Source organism: Ovis canadensis, chromosome 6 (assembly GCF_042477335.2).
Source record: "Ovis canadensis isolate MfBH-ARS-UI-01 breed Bighorn chromosome 6, ARS-UI_OviCan_v2, whole genome shotgun sequence".
NCBI lineage: Eukaryota > Metazoa > Chordata > Mammalia > Artiodactyla > Bovidae > Ovis > Ovis canadensis.
This window is the reverse complement of record NC_091250.1, coordinates 84,701,797-84,723,742: the sequence shown is the minus strand read 5'-3', so window position 1 is coordinate 84,723,742 and position 21,946 is coordinate 84,701,797. Positions and strand designations below refer to the sequence as shown.

The 21,946-nt window shown below is 40.9% G+C and overlaps 1 protein-coding gene across 2 annotated transcripts in view; it reads left to right on the top strand.

Moving 5' to 3' along the window:
* The window catches only part of USP46 (ubiquitin specific peptidase 46), a 73,810-nt gene that overhangs the window by 26,754 nt on the left and 25,110 nt on the right, over nucleotides 1–21,946 (top strand). For both annotated transcript variants that reach the window (XM_069593092.1, XM_069593093.1), the window contains exons 2-5: nucleotides 1,385–1,465; nucleotides 3,872–4,085; nucleotides 5,598–5,827; nucleotides 19,595–19,671. In XM_069593092.1, coding sequence (XP_069449193.1) covers nucleotides 1,385–1,465; nucleotides 3,872–4,085; nucleotides 5,598–5,827; nucleotides 19,595–19,671 — 602 coding nt within the window. The remainder of the gene's footprint in view (nucleotides 1–1,384; nucleotides 1,466–3,871; nucleotides 4,086–5,597; nucleotides 5,828–19,594; nucleotides 19,672–21,946) is intronic.

Below are 21,946 nucleotides of genomic sequence, written 5' to 3'. Positions count from 1 at the left end.
CCAGTATCCAGGCCTCGGGAGAAAATGATCATCAGTGAGGCATTGCCAATGACCTCTTGGCCCTTAGCAGGGCTCAGGAAATGGTTTTATTCAGTAGGATTGCTCTGCATAGTATTTGGTTAAGGCTGTGAAATCCCAAGTCTGACTCCAGGGTTCAAGTCTAAGCTCTGCCACTTATTGACTGTGGTTCTTGGACAGATTCTCAACCATTCGAAGCCTTTAGTTCCTAACTGTTAAATGGGGATTATAATAGTAAGTACTTACCTGATGCTGAAGCTCCAATACGTTGGCCACCTGATGCGAGGAGCTGACTCATTGGATCCTGGGAAGACCTGATGCTGGGAAAGACTGAAGGCGGGAGGAGAAGGGGTGGCAGAGGATGAGATGGTTGGATAGCATCACTAACTCAGTGGACATGAGTGTGAGCCAACTGCAGGAGAGTGAAGGAGACTTGTATGCTACAGTCTATGGGGTTGCAAAGAGTTGGACATGACTGAGCGACTGAACAATAACAGTTTACCTACTGGGAATGTTGTGAGAATCAATAGTGCAGTTCCTGGCACACAGTGGGAGTATCCAGTAACTTACTATCCTCAGGCTGGAGTGTTGAACTTGAGTATGCATGGCTTACGATTTGATACACTTGGGAACAGTTAGGTTTTAAATGTTTTAAATCTGTGTCTCCATTATTTATAATGTTTCCTTGGACATTTTGCTTTCTCAATAAGGCCTTCCCTGACCCACCCTATTTAAAGCTGCAACAATCTACCCTTCACACCTCCTCACTCCATGCCTTCCCTCCTCCCCCTACTCCCTGGAGTCCCTACCCTCATTTCTAGCTTTGTTTTTCTCCACTGCACTTACCACATTCTGATGTACTGTCCAGTATCCTTGCTTTTTCTTTCAGACTGCCTTTGTCCACTGTTCTGTTGTCAGAGCCTAGAACAGTGCCTGGCATGTGGTGGGTGCACAGTAGATAAATCTTTATCAGAAAAACACCATGACTTTGAAATTGGTGGTATGATTCTATACACCACTGAGTAGCATAAAATATACTCCAGGTATCTGAGCTTAGAACATTTTATTTGGAAGTTCTGAGTGGCAGTTTGCTCATTACCTGTCCTAAACCTGCTTTCCTAATGGAAGGTCATTGAAGCTGGGTAGAACAGATTTGAGGGACGATGAAGTTGGGTGAGGACAGGAATAGGCTGACCTCATTACCTCATCTACGGTTTACTTCCGACACCTGTTTTCAGCATGATCATCTCCAGACTCTGTGGCCACTAGGGGAAATGTTGGTCTCAATAGCGGGCTCTCTCAAGTATCCTTTTGCTTTCTTGTCTGTTTTACACGCAACAGAACTTTTGCTGTTTTTCTCTTTCAGGGCACCAATGCCTCTGCTCTGGAAAAAGACATTGGTCCAGAGCAGTTTCCAATCAATGAACACTACTTCGGATTGGTCAATGTAAGTATTTTGAAATGTACTGTCTTAATCAGGTGTTTTAGCATTCTTGAAGCAATGTCACTGCCATTTTCATCATTACCAAGTTTTAAATAATCGGTCATACTCCTTGGTTACCATAGGTGGTAAATACTAGAGTAGGGGATATTTAGTCCAATTTTTGGAAGTATGAGTTGCCCCAGAAGAGGAGGTTTAATTAGTGCATTATTAGGTCAGATTCTCATTTTCCCCCCTGTGCTTTAAAGGATTTCCTTTGCACACTAACTTTCAGAGCAATATTATTGGCCTTTGTAGCAAAATCTGCTTTTGTGTGTCCTCCCTTTACCATCTGAATGTGCTCGTCAGATTGTATACATCAGCTCAACCAGAGCTCATCACCAGTGGTTGCTTCGTGGCATAATTTGGTATCTGAAGCATGGGTTGGAAGTGGGGGGAGACTGGGGCCAGTTTATCTCTAAATCCCTTGGCCTCATTTCACTTGTGCTCAGCAACGGTCCCCTTGTATATAGCCAGACTTGTTCGGCACTGTGTCCTGGATAAGTTCATGATAGCTGGGTAGTAAGGCAATATTACCCACCACCCTCATGAGCTTTCTTCTCCAGCTGATCCTTTCTCTCTGGGGTGGAGGATGTAAATAACATCAGCTGCTACCTCACTAGCACCAGGTTTTCTAGAACAACTGCTCTGAGCATGGTCTGCCAGAACTCAGGTGTCATAGGTCATAGTCTCTACTGAGTGTTCTGAGTGAATGCCGCTGTGGACTAATGGAGTGGACATTGTCTCTGAAGTAGTACAGACCTAATCCAGAGTCTGCCTGTGCTGCTCCCTAGCTGTGTGATCTTGGGCAAGTCACTTGCCCTCTCTGAGCTTCCATTTCCCCTTCTGTGAAATGGGTCACAGCGGTTTCTACACCTTGGCTTATAGTGAAGGATCCGTGAGAGCTCCTACTGAAGGTCCTGACATGAGGCTGAGGCACAGTGACGCTCGGTAAATGTTAGTTCCTTTTCTTTCCCAGGAGCCAAGTGTTACTAAAGGGTGTCTGGCTAAAGGTGAGGTACTGAGTAAGGAAAAGAATGGGAGGAGGAGGCTAAAGTACTGGCATATAGGGCACTGTGTTGATGGAATACTGACTTAGAATTTTAATGCAGCGTTTTAGGCATTGGGCAAAGGCCTCTTGCTTAAGCTCTATGAGGATAGTTATTTAAGTTGAGGGAGTTCTGCCTTGGCCAGGGAAAAGATGGATGCAGACTATGGAGGAATAAAGAACTAAAGCCATCTCCTAGCCTGTGGAAGCATTGTGAGATCTAAACCTAATAATAGTTTTGTACATGTTCACTTCGAATGGTAGTTCATGAAAGTTACAGCTTCTCTTTAAAAAGGGGTTTGTCTCATCACGTAATTGTGTCAAAGTAGATTAAAATGTATAAAAATAGGAAGTGTTCTATCTTAGCATACGAAGAAATGTCCCGTTAAGGATGGCCGTGCATCTGCCTCACTCTTGGGCAGATGACACACAAGCCAGCTACCAGGCTTGAGAAGGTGTTCATGTTCCATTTCAATCTTACACAGCATTTTCTAATCTGCTATTAATCTTCTAATTGTCCTAGATGGTTTCCCTCTTTATTTTAGCACATATGAGCAACTCTAAAATGAACGTCTCCGCTATGTGTTCTCCCATAGAACTGGTTATCCAGTCAGTTGAAAACCAGTGAGACGATGACTTTTTGCCTCGTTAAATCATAACCGTGGCTTTTGAGAAGTGCAGCGTGTCACTCTGTGGGTCCTGTTACGGTGGCAGGAGACCAGGACCTATGTGCTATTGTATTGAGACAGTGGCTACTTTGGCAGAAACGAGATTGCTTTGGAGAAAGTGAGGCGATTAGTCTGAAGCCTGTGGCAGGAGTGCCAAACCCTTGAAAGAGAGAAACTTAAAACAAGTCCCCACTCAGTTAAGGCTGTTTCAGCTGAGCAAGCGGTTCCTAGTAGCTGGATTTCTTTCTGATTGAGGTTTTTATTGTCCCTGTCATACGAGTTTTGATGTGTTGCAGTGTGACGTCTTTTGTGTCGCCAGCTGCTTTTCTATGTCTCCATATCATGTTGATTTTTTTTTTCTTCACCCTCTCTTTTGAGCACCAGAAAGTCTCATTAGATTTTTAAAAACCAGGGCTGAGTGTCCCTTATCATTTTATAGAGACTTTTATAGCCTAGCGAGCTCTCCAGCTTGTGTATACTAGGATTCATTTCCCTGGCGATCAGCTAGTCACTGGTGTTCGGCCTGGCTTACTGGTCTACCACGGCATGCAGCCCGTGACACAGGGGATCTGGGCCAGTTCACAGCAGGGCGGCCCCTCCCTCTCCTCGCCGCTACAGAGAACCCTGATTTAAATCGGCCCTCTTGTCCTTTGGCAGTTCGGAAACACATGCTACTGTAACTCCGTTCTTCAAGCCCTGTACTTCTGCCGGCCGTTCCGGGAGAATGTGCTGGCGTACAAGGCCCAGCAAAAGAAGAAAGAGAACTTGTTGACATGCCTGGCAGACCTTTTCCACAGCATCGCCACGCAGAAGAAGAAGGTCGGCGTGATCCCACCAAAGAAGTTCATTTCGAGGCTGAGAAAAGAAAATGGTGAGTAACATGGAGACGAATGTGTTTCAAATCTGAGATAAGGAGAATCAACAGGTCTGTGTAACCTCAAAATGAATCCCCCCCCTCTTTTTTTTTTAAATGGGAAAATAGTATGGCCAACTACTCAGGTTTTAAATACAAGATATTTCTTCTTTTCCACCCAGTATATAAAGCAAAATTGGATTCAAAAAATATACTTAAAAATTCTGATTGGAACTTCCCTAGTGGTTCAGTGGTTAAGACTCCACGGTTGCAGTGCAGGGGCTGTGGGTTCCATCTCTGGTCAGGGAATTAAGATCCCACATGCCACATGGCCAAAAAAAAAAAAGTAATTAATCCTTCCAAAATGGAATGATCTTTTTATTTGCTCCACATTCGGAGGACTTTTTTCTGGGTAGGATCATTATAAGAGGAAAAATTGCCCAAGGCAGGACACTGACTGGAATAAATAGGTTGATGTAGTAATTGAATAAAATAGTACTGTCTTATAAACTTGTCATAAGTGATTAAACTAAATGCACATTATCTAATTAGAGCCTCTGCTGTTTTAAAAATAATACCTCTGATTTTTATATGTCTAAAAGAGTTGAAGGATAGCAAATTGATGTTTTTCTATAATAAAAATGTCCTTCTGTCACTTGATTTTCTTCCTTTTTTTCCCCCTCTATCTGGTTTTTTTGGGGAGACATGATGCATGGGTAAATTTTATGACTATAGAAATATTTGATATGGCAACTTGTGGTTAGCCTAGATTTCAGCCGTATTGCAACAGACTTGCACAGATAATCAGATGTTTGTTTTTTTAAAGTCTCATTCAATTTGATTGCTGTCTTTTGAAGTTGTTGTAGTTTATACACAGCAGAATAAAAATAATCTGAGAAGGAAGCAGAACCCTCCCAAGTCTCCCTTGTGAACATGATTAATAATGAAGTTTCACAGCTGTATTCATCTCTTGATTGTCCTTATGGCAGGGAGCAGCAGCGGGCTGCTGGAATCTTCTGTATTTGGTTTCAGAATGCTATCGGATAGATACATTCTTGTATATATATCTCTAGTCTCCCTTATGTGTTTCATTTAAGCTGCCTCTAGGCTGGTCCAGAGTTTAATATGATCTTTGGGAAGAGACCCTGTCATTCTGGATAGATTACAAAGTGAATAATTGATCATTGGTGGTCATATCATATTAAATATTGATATTTTATCAGGGAGCTTGTCAAGTATTTCCTGTTCTTTTTCTTTTTTTGTAGAGCAAATACAAATGTTTGTAGCTTTATATATTTATGATGACTTTACAGAGGGAGATTGGGAAAATTTAGTTCTCGGTGGTAAAAAGGTAGAAGTGAACAAAAAGTTTTTTAAAAAACTTATCCATTGAAGTTGCAAGATAGAGGTGAATAGATCCCATACATGTCCATTCTTTTGATATAAAAATTGAAACATGACTTGTAAAATTAAGCATTTCCCTTGCTTTTCAAGAGCCAGAGACTGAAATAACAACCCTCTCCTTTCCAGATCTTTTTGATAACTACATGCAGCAGGACGCCCACGAATTTTTAAATTATTTACTAAACACTATTGCGGACATCCTGCAGGAAGAGAAGAAACAGGAGAAACAAAATGGAAAATTAAAAAATGGCAACATGAATGAACCTGCGGAGAATAATAAACCAGAACTCACCTGGGTCCATGAGATTTTTCAGGGAACGCTCACCAATGAAACGCGATGCTTGAACTGTGAAACTGTAAGCATCACGAGGGCTTTCGTGTAACTTGCTTGTGCATATTTGTGCATGAGCTATGCTGTGCGTGAGTGCAGCGTGGCATCGTAGCACTTAGCAGTTGTCTTCCTTGTATACAGACTGTTCTGTTCATATGTATGAGCCTTAGGTGCAAACTTTGGAAGCTTGTTTACATCTAAGATGCCTCAGCCAGTGGAATTAGAGTGATGAGGGAAAAATCTCAAAAACTTAGATTGCTGTGCTGCATGGGGTAATTTGAGGGTCTAAAGATTGAACTATTGAATTGGACCTCTGCCAGTTATCTTGAAAAGATTTGGGCCACGAGAAAGTCATGTGTGACTTAGAACAGACCATTTCCCTGGCATAAAGGGAATCAGCTGTGCTATGGTGAACTTGAACTCAGAAGACAGACCTAACTTCTGATTCTCCAGCAGTTAGCTGGGTGTCTGGGATGAATCTCTGACAGCGCTGTTGCAGGACCTGGGTGAGTCTGGCACATAGTAGGCCCTTAGTGTTGAATTTGAAGATGTTTTCCAAAGGGTAATTCAGGAGGTCACGTTGGCTTCATATATTTGATTTAACTCTATGAGTGGCCTCATGATGTGGTATATAAAAGCCCAACTCTAGCGCCAGGCTGCCAAGTTTTTATGTAGGCTGCCAAGTTTGGACCTTATGCAAATTATCCAACCTCTCTGACCTTACTCTCCTCGTCTATAAAGTGGAGGTGATGAGAGTGCTTATCTCCTAGGATTGCTGGTTGTTGGTTTAGTCACTAAGTCATGTCTAACTCTTGTGACCCCATGAACTGTAGCCCACCAGGCTCCTCTGCCCATAACATTTTCCAGGTAAGAATACTAGAGTAGGCTGCCATTTCCTTTTCCAGGGGATCGTCCCAACCCTGGAATCAAACCTGGGTGTCCTGCACTGCAGGCAGATTGCTTACCAGCTGAACTACCAGGGAAGCCCCAGGGTTGCTGGGAGGGTTAAACGAGTTAACTCTTGGAAAGAACTTAAAACCTGTGCTTGGCACATACCAAGTATGCAGTAAAAGTCAGCTTTTATTATTTATTAGTATAACTACTAACAATATGGAGAGTATGGGCTCATTTGGAGTCTCAAAGTTTCACATTCTGAAAAATTCTGAAGGATTGGCATTTCTAGGGGAGAGAATGATTTTCATCAGATTCTGCAAGGGGACTAGGACCCAGAAATGGTTAAGAAATGTGAACTTAAGTGGGAGGCTTTTTGTTTTTTGGCAGTCTTCTATCCTTTTAAACAAGTTTTAAAGCATTCTGATATGTTCATTTTAGAAATAATTAGAAAACATAGCTAAGCAAAAAGAGACTAAGAGTTACCAGTAATCTCCACTAGAGATGATAGATTTGTAACATTTTCTAAAAATTGTGATCATGTTAGCCCAGAGATAACCACTTAAACATTTTAACATTTTGAAATATATCCTGCCAAAACATTTTCTACACATATTTATCTATCTATCTAGAGATTTCTCCTCCCTCCCTTTCTCCTTCTGTTCCTTTATATTTTATATTCCATTAAAATTCAATGGAATATAGAAGTAGAATGTGTAATAAATCCATATGTCTATTACTTGGGGTCAATGATTGTTAGCACACTGACGCATCTTGATCATCTTTCCTGTCATATCCCTCTTCACTGAATGGGTCTGTTTTTAAGGAAGTCCCAGGTAACATCATTTCTCATTTCTTCATTGAAGTGAAGTCGCTCAGTCGTGTCCGACTCTTTGCGACCACGTGGGCTGTAGCCCACCAGGCTCCTCTGTCCATGGGATTTTCCAGGCAGTAGTCCTGGAGTGGATTGCCATTTCCTTCTCCAGGGGATCTTCCCAACCCAGGGATCGAACCCAGGTCTTCTGCATTGTAGACAGACGCTTTACCGTCTGAGCCACCATTTCTTCATTACTTTGCTATAAATCTCTGAAAGATAATAAAAGGTAAGGAAAAAAAAAATTTTTTAAAACACTAGTACAATACCATTATCACACCTAAAAATGATTCTTTAGATTATTATTCACTCAGCGTTCAAGTTTCTCTGAGTATGTCTGGTTTTTTTTTAAATGGCTAGTTAATTCAAATCAGGATCCAAACATGATCCATACATAGTCCATTTTCTTTGGGAGAGTTTGTATACATTTTGAATGTTTGGTAGAACTCAGAACTTATCTTTGCCTCCTTAAAACATATGGTTCAGTTTGCCTTGTTTTTGATCTCTATATGAATGAAATCATATAATACGTGTTCTTTTGCATCCTAGTTTTTTTTCCTCACTAACCCTTGTGAGATTTATTTGTGTTGTTACATGATGCTTTAGTTCATTCATTCTCAGTGTCCTGTCAGTATTTATACAACTCTATTATTTTTATGATACAAGCTATTTATTTGCGATTACTTAACATTTGCTCTCTATTAAATTAATTATTGCCTGAAAATATCACAATTCATAAATCCATTTTATTGCTGATGGATATTTAGTTGTTTTCAATTTGGGGCAACTATGAACAATGAGCATTCTAACATATATATAAATTTAGTTTCTTTAGGATATATGCACAGAAGTAAATTTGTTAGGTCATTAGGTGTGCTTATCATTAAACTCATTTGAAAATATCAAATTCCCACCTGGTGTATAAGTATTCTCATTTCTCTACCTTCTTGTCTATACCCACTATTCTCAGATATCTTCATTTTAGTAATATAGTGGCTGTATAGACAAGTATTCTTTTATTCAATAAACACCTGTTTTTCTTTTTCACATGTACTAAGTAGAGATAGAGACACTGAGGATGCAGTGAGACCTTTGCCTTTCTGGAAGTTTAAGCATGAATGATAGACATGACAAGACAAATAATGAGTTTTGTAATTATGATTGCAAAATTCTATGAAGGAGGACAGAGTATTCTGTGAGCTTATGATACAAGAACCAGAACAATGGGTCATCACATCTCTTCATTTAGCCAGGTAACCCTCCCCAGATTGTCTAATCCTTTTGGTTCTTTGAAATGAACACAGTTACTGAATCTATCTTGTGATTCTCTGCATGGATTTTCAGGTAGGCTCAGTCACATTTGTAATTTCTTTTTTTTTTTTTTTTGTCTAAGAACAGGTCAGTTGATCCCAACAAATACAAAGGTTGCACCCCCAGACAGCTGTACTGCAGAAGCTGTTACTGAGCCTGTTAGTTTGTGGAGGGGCTCAGAGGTTAAAGCATCTGCCCGCAATGCGGGAGACCCCGGTTCGATCCCTGGGTTGGGAAGATCCCCTGGAGAAGGAAATGGCAACCCACTCCAGTATTCTTTCCTGGAGAATCCCATGGAGGAAGGAGCCTGGTGGGCTACAGTCCACGGGGTCGCAATGAGTCGGACACGATTGAGCAACTTCACTTACTTTACCTTTCACTTACTGTGGATCAGAAGCCTGTGCCCACAGATTCCTCCAAAACTTTTGGATCATACCATAGTGTTTGTTTCAGTGGGATTCCAACCATTCCAACCATTTATACTTCATTTGCAGAAAACAATGAGACTGTCTTTGTGGAGGATGGTGCACTTTGAAAAACCTGGATCTTTTTCCCCCCACCACAATTTTATTTTTTTAATTTATTTTTTAAATGGAGGATAATTGCTTTACAGTGTTGGTTTTTGCCCTACAACAATGTGAATCAGTCGTAATTATACATATCTCCCCTCCTTCTTGAGCCTCCCTTCCCTCTCCCATCCCACCCCTCTACATCACAGAGGGAGAGACTGGGCTTCCTGTGTTCTATAGCAATGATTAGATTTGTGGCAAGAGGTTTTTTTTTTTTTTTTTTACCCCCTCTGGAGTTACTTGGATAATCACCTCCATTTTCTTAGAGATTTTAACTGGTTGGGATCCTAGGAGTCACCTAATCCTTTTTCTCCCTGTGCCCAAGTCCCTCCAGTGACGTCCTAGCCAGTTGGTCACCAGCATCCGCTGGATTCTGCCCAGTGATAGGGAACCCAATCTCCCCAGACGACGCCTTCCATTTTTAGAAAGCTCTGATTGTTAGAAAGCCGTATACTTTCTAAGAAAATACATAGTCTGCAGGCTTTTTCATTGTTGTTATTGTAGAATGTTGAGAATTTAGCGTAAAAGAAGACCTTAAGGTAAAGTTTTCCTTCACAGGATGGGAAATACAGGGCCCCATTTGAGCGCTGTCCTCTGCCCCGGGCAAGCAGCCTTTTCAGAGTGCTTCCGGCAGAATTGCCAAGGCCATTAGTGAGTGCTCACAGTGGGATTAAACTACACTGGATCTGGAGCAGCAAATTGACCCCTGGGGGAGCCTCGCTGTTTGGGCAGCCTCAGCTGGTAGTTCCTCCAATTGTGCAAAAACCTTTTTGTGCCAGTCTTCATGCTTTCAGACAACAATGTTTTTTGTCTTTTTCTGGGTCTCACCCTTTGTAAATGTTGCCTGGGATTGCAGTGCAAATGTCAAGGGAAAGGTTTATGGAGAATAGCCGGTTTTCATTCTGCAGTAGAATTGGGGAGACAATTTTAAGGGGCTTATCCTGTGCTGAATTTTCCAGATGAGCTTGAGCAAGCTACTTTAGAATTGAGGCATGGGATTTTCTAGTCTAGCCTCAGCACTCCCTTGGTTGTCCTCTGCTTGGATCACAAGATTTGCTGCACCAACTGGAGCTTAATTTTGTTATTGTTGTTCATTTTCCCCTCTTTCTGTTTTTGCTTTGCAAATTTGTGGTTTTCATAGCTTCTCAGTGGCTTTAACGCATTTATATCTGTTGCTAGAGCCAAAAGTTTGTCTGAAGAGCTGCTTTATTAAGTACCAGTTGTAGGCTCCTCCTTGCTCTGTTTGCCAAGGTTAAAATTGATTCAGCAGAGCTTCTGAGCCCTGTACAGAGGAGCAGTGGGGGATGGGCACTCAGCATGATGAGTACTGGTGCTGAGTTCCTGGGATTCAGGTGGGCTGTCATTGCCACTTTGCCTGAGACCACCTTCTTGGCATCGCCCCTAAGCCAGTTTTCAGTTCCTGGCTGAACAGCATGGAGCTGCCACCTGGTCACCTTTACTGCTAAGCCTAGCAAAGGCTGCTGGGAATTTAGAAGCACATTTGAATAGGATTTTAATTACTCAGGAACTTAGCAAAGCTCCTGATTTTTTATGTATGCCCTGTATATTAATTTGTTCTATTAATTTGTAATTAAAAAGAAGAGCAAGTAGGATCTCTTTCACTCTTTTAAAATTAGTTTCTGAGGAAGTCCATGCCCAGAATCAGGAGGGAAGAAAGGAGAATAAGATGTAGCCTGTACCTGCTGAGAGTGTTGGAGTCTTAGCGATATATATGTTTCCTTGGAGACAAGCTGTGTTTTCACTTAGACCAGAATGAGATTCTTCTGTGTGGGAAGAAAATGGTTTTATTTTCTGGCAGTTTCCTGGGAAGAGAGAAAAGGGGTGGGGGGGAAGTTGCTTGATCACTCACTGCTCTTGACTATGTCAGTCTGAGATGGAGAGGGAGAGAGAAAAATCCCCATGGAAGAGTTAGTGCCATGTTTTGATGTCCCTGGCGTGGCTGACCCACCTGAGCAGTGCTTGCTCACTCTTAATTCTGGAAGCAGTTTGCGCTGGGAATTGAGAAAGTTACAATAACTTTCTCCAGTCCTTTAATTAGATGCGTACCTTTCTTCCCTCTCCCTAGAATAATTAAGTAGAGGAAAAGATTTGCATCTAAAGGGAGACAGTGTTTCTTTGTTTTTATCCCCCTTTAAGTATGGAGAACTTTAGTAGAACTATCTAAATTATGTGTGAATTTCAGTTGGCTAGAATCCTTTTATTATCTCTCAAAGAAGAGCCATTTGAGTTTCTAAAAAGTTTTGTTGATTAAAAAAAATATGATACCCATGAATTATGTTTTTAAAAATCAGGAACAAGCATTTATAAACAGTAAATCATCCATAATTCTGCCACCCAGATGCCACTGTTGGCATTTAGATATCTTTTCATTTGTTCAGTCTTTTGTTCAGTTTTGTATTCATTTATTTAGTGAATATTACTATTAATCTAGTAAATAATGGAAATTGTTTTATGTACCAGAGATATAGCAGTTAAAGCAAACAGAAAAGACAGTCCCTGCTTTTTTATTTACTAACGTACACGTTTAAAGCTATACTTTTTCCTTTTAGCATGCAACCAATGCTGGTTGCGTCTCTCAAATCCTGCTATGTTTTCTTCGTCACTAGCTCAAAATATTTTCTAATTTCTCTTGTGTCTTTTTTTCCTTTTACTCATGTATTGCTTAGAAGTATGTTGTTTAATTTTCAAATACCTGGTGTTTTCCCAGGTTTCTTAATGTTTTCCAGTTTCATTCTGTTTTAGTTAAGGAATATACTCTGTATGATTTCAGTCTTTTAAAATTTGTTGTAACATGTTTTGGATCCTAACACAGTGTCTGTCTTGGTAAATGTACTTGAAAACAGGGTGTCTCAACCTTAGAACTGGTAGCCGTTCGGATCCGATGTTTCTTTGTTGTGGGGTGCTGCCCTGAGCATGGTTAGCTGCATCCCTGGCTTACCTACTGGATGCCAGTAGCATCCCCAAAGATGTCACAACAAAGATGTCTGTAGACATGGCCAAATATCCCCTGAAAGGCAAAGTTTCCCTTATTAAGAACCGTTGAGTCAAACGCAATTTGTATTTTGCAGTGGCTGGGTATAGTATTCTATAATTATCAGTAGGCCATGATGATTGGTAGAGTTATTCAGATTGTCTGTGTTTTTCTTACCTCCTCTGCCTGCCCCCCGCCCCCGGGTTTTATGTCATTTGTTGAGAAAGAAATCTTAAAATATCTAACCATAATGTGGGATTGTCTTATTTCTCCCTCTAATCCTGTCAGTTTTTGCTTCATGAATTTTTTTTACTTTTTAAAAACAACTTTGTTGAGGTGCAGTTTATGTACCATAAAATTTATCCATTCAGTGCAAAAAATATATATATATATATATATATTTTTGGTGATTTGCTGGATTATGCAACTCTACCATAATCCAGTTTTAAAACATTTCCACCACATCGATAAGATCCTTTGTATTGAGCGGCATCAAGAATGGGAACGTGATATCATCTTGTGGGATTATATCAACTTCTGTCTTTAGATATTTACCTTTTTTGAACATTTCATATAATTAGAATCATACAAATGTCTTTTGTATCTGATTTCTTTTATATCTGTGTTATAGTATGTGGTTCATTCTTTTTTTTTCTTGGTGAAGTGTTCCAACTTCATGTATTTTTGAGACTTTGCTACAAGTAATTAGGGCTTCCCTAGTAGCTCAGCTAGTAAAAAACCCACCTGCAATGCAGGAGACCCTGGTTTGATTCCTGGGTCAGGAAGATCCCCTGGAGAAGGGATAAGCTACTCACTCCAGTATTCTTAGGCTTCCCTGGTGGCTCAGCTGGTAAAGAATCTGCAATGTGGGAGACCTGGGTTCGATCCCTGAGTTGGGGAGATTCCCTGGAGAAGGGAACTGCTACCCACTCCAGTATTCCGGCCTGGAGAATTCCAAGGAGTGTATATAGTTCTTGGGGTTGCAAAGACTCGGACACGACTGAGTGACTTTCACTTTCACACTTCTACGAAGGACTTCTATATTTTTTATTATGTTTTTCTAGTAAATTGACCCAATTATTAGGAAATAGCTTTTTTACTTATAATTTTGTCTAAAATTTGTTTTCTTATATTAAATAGCCCACTATATATGCATGTTAACTCTTTACATAGTATATCTTTTCCACCCATTTATTTTTAGCTTATCTATTTCTTTATATTTAAAGTATACTTGTGGACAGTATATAACTGGTCTTGCTTTTAAAAATAAGTCCAACTTAAAACTTTTACTTGAAAAAAGTGTTTAATTATTAACATGGTTGGGTTTGATGCTCCATTTTAGTATTTTCTATTTTTCCTTCTGAGTTCTATTCCTCTTTCTTTGATTTTTTTTTTCTTTCCCCTTTTTGGATTATTTGTGCATGTATATGTATGTATTATATTTAATAATTCCATTTTAATTTTTCTCTTAGTGTGTCTTTGAAGAGTATAGTATACTTTGCACAGTCCACTTAAAGTTATTAGGTTGGTGCAAATGTAATTGTAGTTTTGGACCGTGAATTTTAAATCATTATAACTAGGCTCAAACATATCTTTATTAATCAAAATAGGAGCCATTACAATCAACATATTTTTGCCAATGAGAAGAAATAAGTTTGTTTATTCCTTTAGCATAAAAATCCCTGCTTTGGGATTTGATGAACTCTTGGAAACATTTTCTGCCTCCTGCTGGTTGTGGAAGTGTTTTCCCTGCAAATGTTGTGGAGATGCTTGAAGAAGTGGTAGTTGATTGGCAAGAAGTCAGGTGAATGTGGCGGGTGGGGCAAACCTTTGTGGCCCAGTTCGTTCAACTTTTGGCATGTTGGTTGTGCGATGTGCAGTCAGGCGTTGTCGTGGAGAAGAGCTGGGCCCTTCCTGTTGACCACTGCTGGGTGCGAGGTGCTGCAGTTGTCAGTGCATCTCATCAATTTGCTGAGCACGCTTCTCAGATATAATGGTTTCACTGGGACTCAGAAAGCTGTAGTGGATCCGACAGTCAGCAGACTACCAGTGACCATGACCTTTTTTTGGTGCAAGTTTGGCTTTGGGAAGTGTGCTTTGGAGCTGCTTCTCAGTCCAGCCTCTGAGCTGGCCATCGCCAGTTATTGTATAAAATCCACTTTTCATCCAGTGTCACAATCCAATCAAGAAATGGTTCTTTGTAGTTGCGTAGAAAAGAAAAGATGACACATGAAAACGACAATTTTTTTTTGATTTGCAGTCATCTTATGAGGCATTCAGGGCTTCCCTGGTGGCTGAGATGGTAAAGAATCAGCTGCAGTGCAGGAGACCCAGGTTCAATTCGTGGGTCAGGAAGATCCCCTGGAGGAGGGAATGGCAACCCACTCCACTATTGTTGCCTGGAGAATCCCATGGACAGAGGAGCCTGGCAGGCTACAGTCCATGGGGTCGCAAAGAGTCAGGTATGACTGAGTGACTAACACACGAAACATTCACTTAATCAAGCTTATTCACCTTTCCAATTTGCTTCAAATGCCAGACAACCATAGAATTGATCAGCGTTGAGTTCTTTGGCAACTTCTGTAATTATAAGAGGATCAGCTTCGATGATGTCTCTGTTTGTCATTATCAACTTCCAGTGCCTGGTCACTGCACTGCTTATCTTCAAGGCTCTCGTCTCCTTTGCAAAACTTCTTGAACCACCACTGCACTGTACGTCCGTTAGCTGTTCCTGGACCAAACATGTTGATGTTGGAAGTTAATCTCTGCTGCTTTATGACCCATTTTGAACTCAAAGAAGAAAATCGCTTGAATTTGGTTTTTGTCTAACGTCATTTCCATAGTCTAAAATAAATATAAAATGAACAGCAAGTAATAAATCATTAGCAAAAAACAAAGTGAGAAATGTGTTTTAAAATGATGTATAATATAACCACTTTTATTTAAAACATATTCTAATATCAGATGGCAAATTTCAATGTTGCAAAACCACAATTAGTTTTGCACCAACCTAATACTAATGTTACATTTCGCATAAAACATAGTTAACTCATAACTGTGTAGGTGCCTATTCCTTCCACCCCAACCTTCCTTGTCTTTTGTGCTGTAATTATATGTATTACATTTACACATATTATAACCCCCACAAGACAAAATCACAGTTCCCATTTTCGATGCTTTTCATTTCTTCTTGAGGATCTGGATTTCCATCTGGTAACTTTTCCTTTGGTTTAAAGAATTTTCTTTAACCTTTCTTGTGGTGCAGTTCTGTTAATAATGAATTCTGTTCATTTTTTGGTCTTCATTCTTGAAGGATATATTTATCAGATACCGGAATTCTGTTCTGATAGTTTTTCCTTTAGCACACTAAAGAAGTTCAGTGTCTTCCGGCCCTTGAGTTTTTGATGAGAGACCAGTGTCCAGTGAAATCATTCTCTGGTAATGTGTCATTTTTTTTGGGGAAAAAAAAAAATTTGTGGGATCTCCGTTCCCCAACCAGGATTTGAACCCGGGCCACAGTCACGAAAGCCCAGAATTCCAATCATTAGATCACCAGGGAACTCCCTGTAATGTGTCATTTCTCTCTACATGTTTTTAAGATTTGCTTTTTCACCTTTGGCTTTCAACAGTTTGACCTTGGCTGGCCTTCTTTGTATTTATCCTGCTTGATTCTTGTTGAGTATCTTCAATCTATATCTTTCACTGAATTTAGGGAATATTCAGCCATTATTTTTCAAATAGTTTTTCTGCCCTATTCTCTCTCCTCCCCTTCTGGGACTCCTGTTAGTTTATGATATTTTCTAACAGGTTTATTGAGTATCTATTAATTTTTATTTAAATCTTTTTTCTTCCTTTATTCTCATTGAATAATTTCTATTGTTCTGTCTTCAGATCCACTGATCTCTCTCCAGATCTCTGTTAAGTCCAACAGTGTATTAATTTTTTAGTTCTGGAATTTCCATTTGATTCTTTTTTTGTTTGTTTCTATTTCTCTGCTGTCTTATGTTTTGGTTCACTGTGAATATATTATATTTCACTTTATTGAAGATAATTACAATTGCTTCTTTAGAATCATTGTTTGTTACTTCCAATATCTGGGGCATCCCAGGATTGGTCTCAGTTATTTCCTTTTATTTAAGAATATTTTCCATTTTCCTGATTCTTCACATATTGTAAATTTGGATCATATCTAGGACACTGAGAACATTGAGTTTGAGAGTCTCTGGGTTCTGCTACTTTTCTTCAATGAGTTTCTTTAGTTTTAGCAGGTAGTTGTGTTGGTTGGACTCAAACCGCAGACTCTGTTTCTTAGGCAGCAGTTTGGCTCTTGGGTCAGCCCTCTTGTCTCCAGCCGTGTTGCTGTGACTGTACTCTGTGTGAGCATGGCTCAGGGGTCAGCCAGAGATGTGGGCAGACAGAGTTGGGAATACCGTCTCAGATTTTTTCCCTTCTTAGTGGACGTGGTTTCCCAGGTTGGTTTTTCTGACTCCTAAACCAGAAAGATAGCATTTTCGCCCCATGAATCCCCAGCTGAAGGCTGTGAAACTATGAATTCATCCTTTGCAACTCTTCTTCCTCCCAAATGTGGACCACCCATCTGTCTGTCTTTGTTTCTTCCCTGTTGCTTTATCTGAGTTTATAGTTTTCTGGAGGAGTGCCGGAAGACAGGATCTTAGTCATTACTGAAGCCAGTCTTTCAGACTTTCATTTTAGTAAGGGGGAAACTGACAATAAATGAATAAAAATAAAAAGTATATACAGACATACCTTGGAGGTATTGTGAGTTTGGTTTCATGTCACTGCAGTAAAGTGAATATTACAAAGAGGCAAGTCACACAAATTTTTTGGTTTCCCAGTGCATGTGAAAGTTATTTTTACACTATATTGTAGTCTTTTAAGTGTACAATAGCATTGCATTTAAAAAATGTATGTACCTTAATTGGACTTCCCTGGTGGCTCAGATGGTAAAGCGTCTGTTTACAATGCAGGAGACCCGGGTTTGAGCCCTGGGTTGGGAAGATCCCCTGGAGAAGGAAATGGCAACCCACTCTAGTACTATTGCCTGGAAAATCCCATGGACAGAGGAGCCTGGTAGGCTACAGTCTATGGGGTCGCAAAGAGTCGGACACGACTGAGCGACTTCACTTCACTATATACCTTAATTAAAAAATACTTAAATCTAAAAAATGATAATCATCATTTGAACCTTCAGTAAGCCATAGTAGTAACATCAAAGATCACTGATTATAGATCACCGTAAGACATAATAATAATTAAAAATTTTTAAATGCTGCAAAAATTACCAAAATGTGACACAGAGACATGAAGTGAGCAAATGCTGTTACCGATAGACTTGCCTGACACGCAGTTGCCACAAATCTTCAAATTGTAAAAAAACACACTATCTGCCAGGTGCAAGGAAAGGACGAATGCCTGTCATGTTAAGTAGTTCTATTGGTTATTTGTTGCTTTGTTAGACTTCCCCAAAACTCTGAGGCTTAAATCAACTCTGATATTTTTTCACTATAATTCTGCAGCCTTGGGTTGGTGGGGAGTTGCCTGATCCAGTTGGCCTTGCCCAAACCTGTTGGTCTGCATCTCAGCTGTCTCACACATGTATCCACAGGCTGGTGGGGGTTGAGCTCTAGTCTGGGCTTGACCAGGACACCTTAGTGAGAACCACTCTCCTCTGTGAGCTCTCATCTTCAGGGGAGCAGTCACTGGGCCAGCCTGGGTTACCTTTCTCATGGTGGTGGCGGAAGTGCAGGAGAGGAGTCTCGTATTTCATGTAATATTATGCCCACAACATAGTAACCTATTCCCAACTATTTGACCATTTCAGACCATTTAAAATATTTTGCCCACCACCCCCCCCCCCGGATTTGTTGAGTACTGACTTCTTAAAGCACTTTACATGTATTAGTTTCTTTCATTCTCATAACAACCTTATGAAATAGCTACTCTTACTGCTCCCACTTCACAGATGAGGAAACTGAGGTACAGAGTAGCTAAAGTCGTCTACTGTAAGTAGCAGAGACAGGATATGGAGCTGGGCAACTGCCAGTACCCATTCTTTGGTGTGGTAATAAAAGCATGAAGGATTGTGTCCACGTCTCTGAATGTTGGAGTACTGGCTCCTAGGATAGTTGTCACGTTTATAGGTGTATTATTTTTGTTTGCTGCCAGGTGACTGGGCATCTTAAAGTTGCTGCTGGGCTAGTTTGTCTCTCCTACTCCAAGATGGTGAAATGCTAGGCTAGCTGGTGAGCTTCATTAAGTACAGACTCAGAAGTGGTGTGGTGTTAGCTGTGCAGGCTAAGAAACAGTCGGGACTGATGATCGACTCAGCCAGCACAGGAGAAATTAGAGATGTGAGTTCAGTCCCTGGGTCGGAAAGATCCTCTGGAGGAAGGCATGGCAACCCACTCCAGTATTCTTGCCTGGAAAATCCCACGGACAGAGGAGCCTGGCAGGTTATAGTCCATGGGATCACCAGAGTCGGACATGAGTGAAGTGACTTAGCAAGCAAAGCAGCCCAAGCTCCAAGTCCAGGTCTGGGTGGTACCCCAGACAGCAGTGGGCGTTCTGCAGGATGGCACTTGCTGGGCCAGAAGATGGCTGTGTGTGCAGGCAGGGTAGCCCTCCAGCCCGTAGCACTTTCAGCTCGCCAGCCCCACATACAGTTCGAATGACGAGGCACCAGAGGAGGGGAGTGATTTCAGGGCACTGGCAGGAAGTGCAGACAGCTTAATGGAGGGCAGTCATCTGAGCAGTAGGTTTATAAGGCTCTTGTCATTTTTCTATTTCCATTGTTAACCATTCTGCCAGGGTGAGCTGTAAGGATACCTGTCTGATACTTCTTGCTTTGAAACAGTGGGGGAAGTGAAAGGACAGGAAGAGAAATCTGGTTGAGTTATAATTGTGAAAAGTCTGAGTCAAAGCTGGGATACAGGTAAGGTTTAGAGTTTCCTAAGAATTTCGAGTTTTCTCTTGTTTGGGATTGTTTTCAAGGTTAACCTGTTGCCAGTGAATATACAAAGTCACACCTGCCTTTAACTGCAGTTACAGGTTTTGGTTCTCTGTAAGTATTCAAAATTATACCTGCTTGTCTATTATGTATTTTATACCTAATACTTCTTCCTTTTTTTGCTTCAGGTTAGCAGCAAAGATGAAGATTTTCTTGACCTTTCTGTTGATGTGGAGCAGAACACATCTATTACCCACTGTCTAAGGTAACCTCATGAATTCTGACTGTGGTCTGAGTTTTTGATGAGGCTAATAAGTCATGGGGGAAAATTTCCTGTATTTCTTCAGAAGATAATCTTCCTTTCTGTTAAACCAGTGTAATCCTATTATTTTCTATTTCTTCTTTCCCAAGAGAGATTAGAAATAAGTATATGTTGTCTAGAGAAGAGTCCTGCTGGGGAGTGAGGGGATCAAGTGGAAGTCATTAGTCATTAACTTTAAAAATAAGGTTTTAGTCTTTAATACAGATGTGTGCTTTGGGCCCTCATCTGCCTCTCCACACACACAGACACACCCAATCACAGTCACACAATTAAGCTGAAAAATGCTACTGATGCCTACCATTCCTTTCTTTTTCTAAGCTAATCTAGTCTTTGATTTTAAAAATTACGTACGTTTGAACTGAGAACCAATGAGGGCATTACCTTTTCCTCTATCTCGCAGCATTGTGTAGAGCTCATTCATGGAAGAAGGCCTTCTCCTAATTAGGGTTGAGGGGAGGTAAGGTTCCCTGAATGTAAGAGTAACACAGGCCCAGGGTTCCTGCAGATACTGTGTTTTGACTTGTGGTTGAAAATGTGCTCAGAGTTGATTTGTTGTTGTTCAGTTGCTAAATTGTATCTGATTCTTTGTGACCCCATAGGCTGCAGCTCACCTCGCTTCCCTGTCCTTCAGCTATCTCTCATAATTTGTTCAAATTATGTCCTTGAGTCAGTGATGCTGTATAATCATCTCATCCTCGGTTGCCCCCTTCTCCTGCCTTCAATCTTTGCCAGCATCAGGGTCTTTTCCAATAAGTCAACTGTTTGCATCGGGTGGCCAGAGTATTAGAGCTTCAGCATCAGTCCTTCCAATGAATATCCATGGTTGATTTCCTTTAGGATTGACTGGTTTGATCTCCTTGCAGTCCAAAGGACTCAAGCATCTTCCCAACACCACAATTGATGCCAAAAGCATAAATTCTTCGCCACTCAGCCTTCTTTATGGTCCAACTCTTATTGTATATGGCTACTGGAAAAACCATAGCTTTGACTATATGGACCTTTGTTGACAAAGTGATGTCTCTGCTTTTTAATACTCTGTGGAGACACAATTCACTGTCCTGTCCTCACTGCTTTCTCCTCCTTTTAATTCACAATTAGCCCCACTCTTCTGTACACCGGAGGTCAAGGGCTAGCTAGCGTCAGGTGTGTATCTCGTGGCGCTTACAGTCTAGTGGGAATCCACAGACAGGAATTGGTGCTTTGCAGGACATTAAACACGTCTAGAGAGTGGCTGGTAGTGGGGGTGCAGGCCAGGTGGTCTGGGTGGCCCTTCCCATTGCTTAGAATGCCTCATCAGCTCAGGGCATTGTTGGTTTTTATTCATTCATTTTAAAAAAGTTTATTCTATTTAAGGATAGTTGATATACAGTGTGGTGTTAATCTCTGCTGTCCCTCACGGTAATTCAGTTATACTTATATATGCATTCTTTTTTGGTTTGTCACAGGATATTGAATATAGTTCCCTGTGCTGTATAGTAGGAACTTGTTCATCCATTCTGTATTTAATGGTTTGCATCTGCTAACCCCAAACTCCTAATCCTCCACCCCCTGCCCACACCCCCCAGTGACCGCAAGTCTGTTATTCTCTGTGTCTGTGAGTCTGTTTCATAGATGAGCTCATTTCTGTCACATTTTAGATTCCACACGTAAGTGATACCATATGGTATTTGTCTTTCTCTTTCAAGCCCTGTTGATCTTTATCAGTGGGCATTGTGTGACAGAATTGTTCTATCAGGAGTTCAGGTTACTCAGAACTCTTTAGATTAAAGGGACTTGCTGTGGCCGTCGACTGTTAGAAAGTCATTTTTCATGGTAGAGGCACCAGCTCCAACCTGGCAGAAGGTCCCAGTTCGTCTGGGTATCATGTATTGTGTGAGCTGGGGGCTGGTTACTCTCTAATTCCCAGGAGGCTGAGCCTTCCCCTGTCCCCCCCAAGTTACCTCAGCACCTCCTGCTGGTCTGGCATTTCATCGCTTGTCTCCAGATGCCTTGGGTCCAGGTGTCCAGGACACATTTATGGTCTCTGCAAAGCATTTTGCAGGCCAGGATAGCTTTTTTTGTTTCTTCTGCTTGGTTCTGTTTTTGGCATGGACTCTTAATATTCCTATGAAAAGAAGCCAGTTTTGATTTCCTCAGGGTTTTGTGATCACAAGGAGGTGAAAAAGCTATAAAGTTATGCCAGAGCTGGTCATAGGTGAGGGAGCAGAAGAAAGGATAT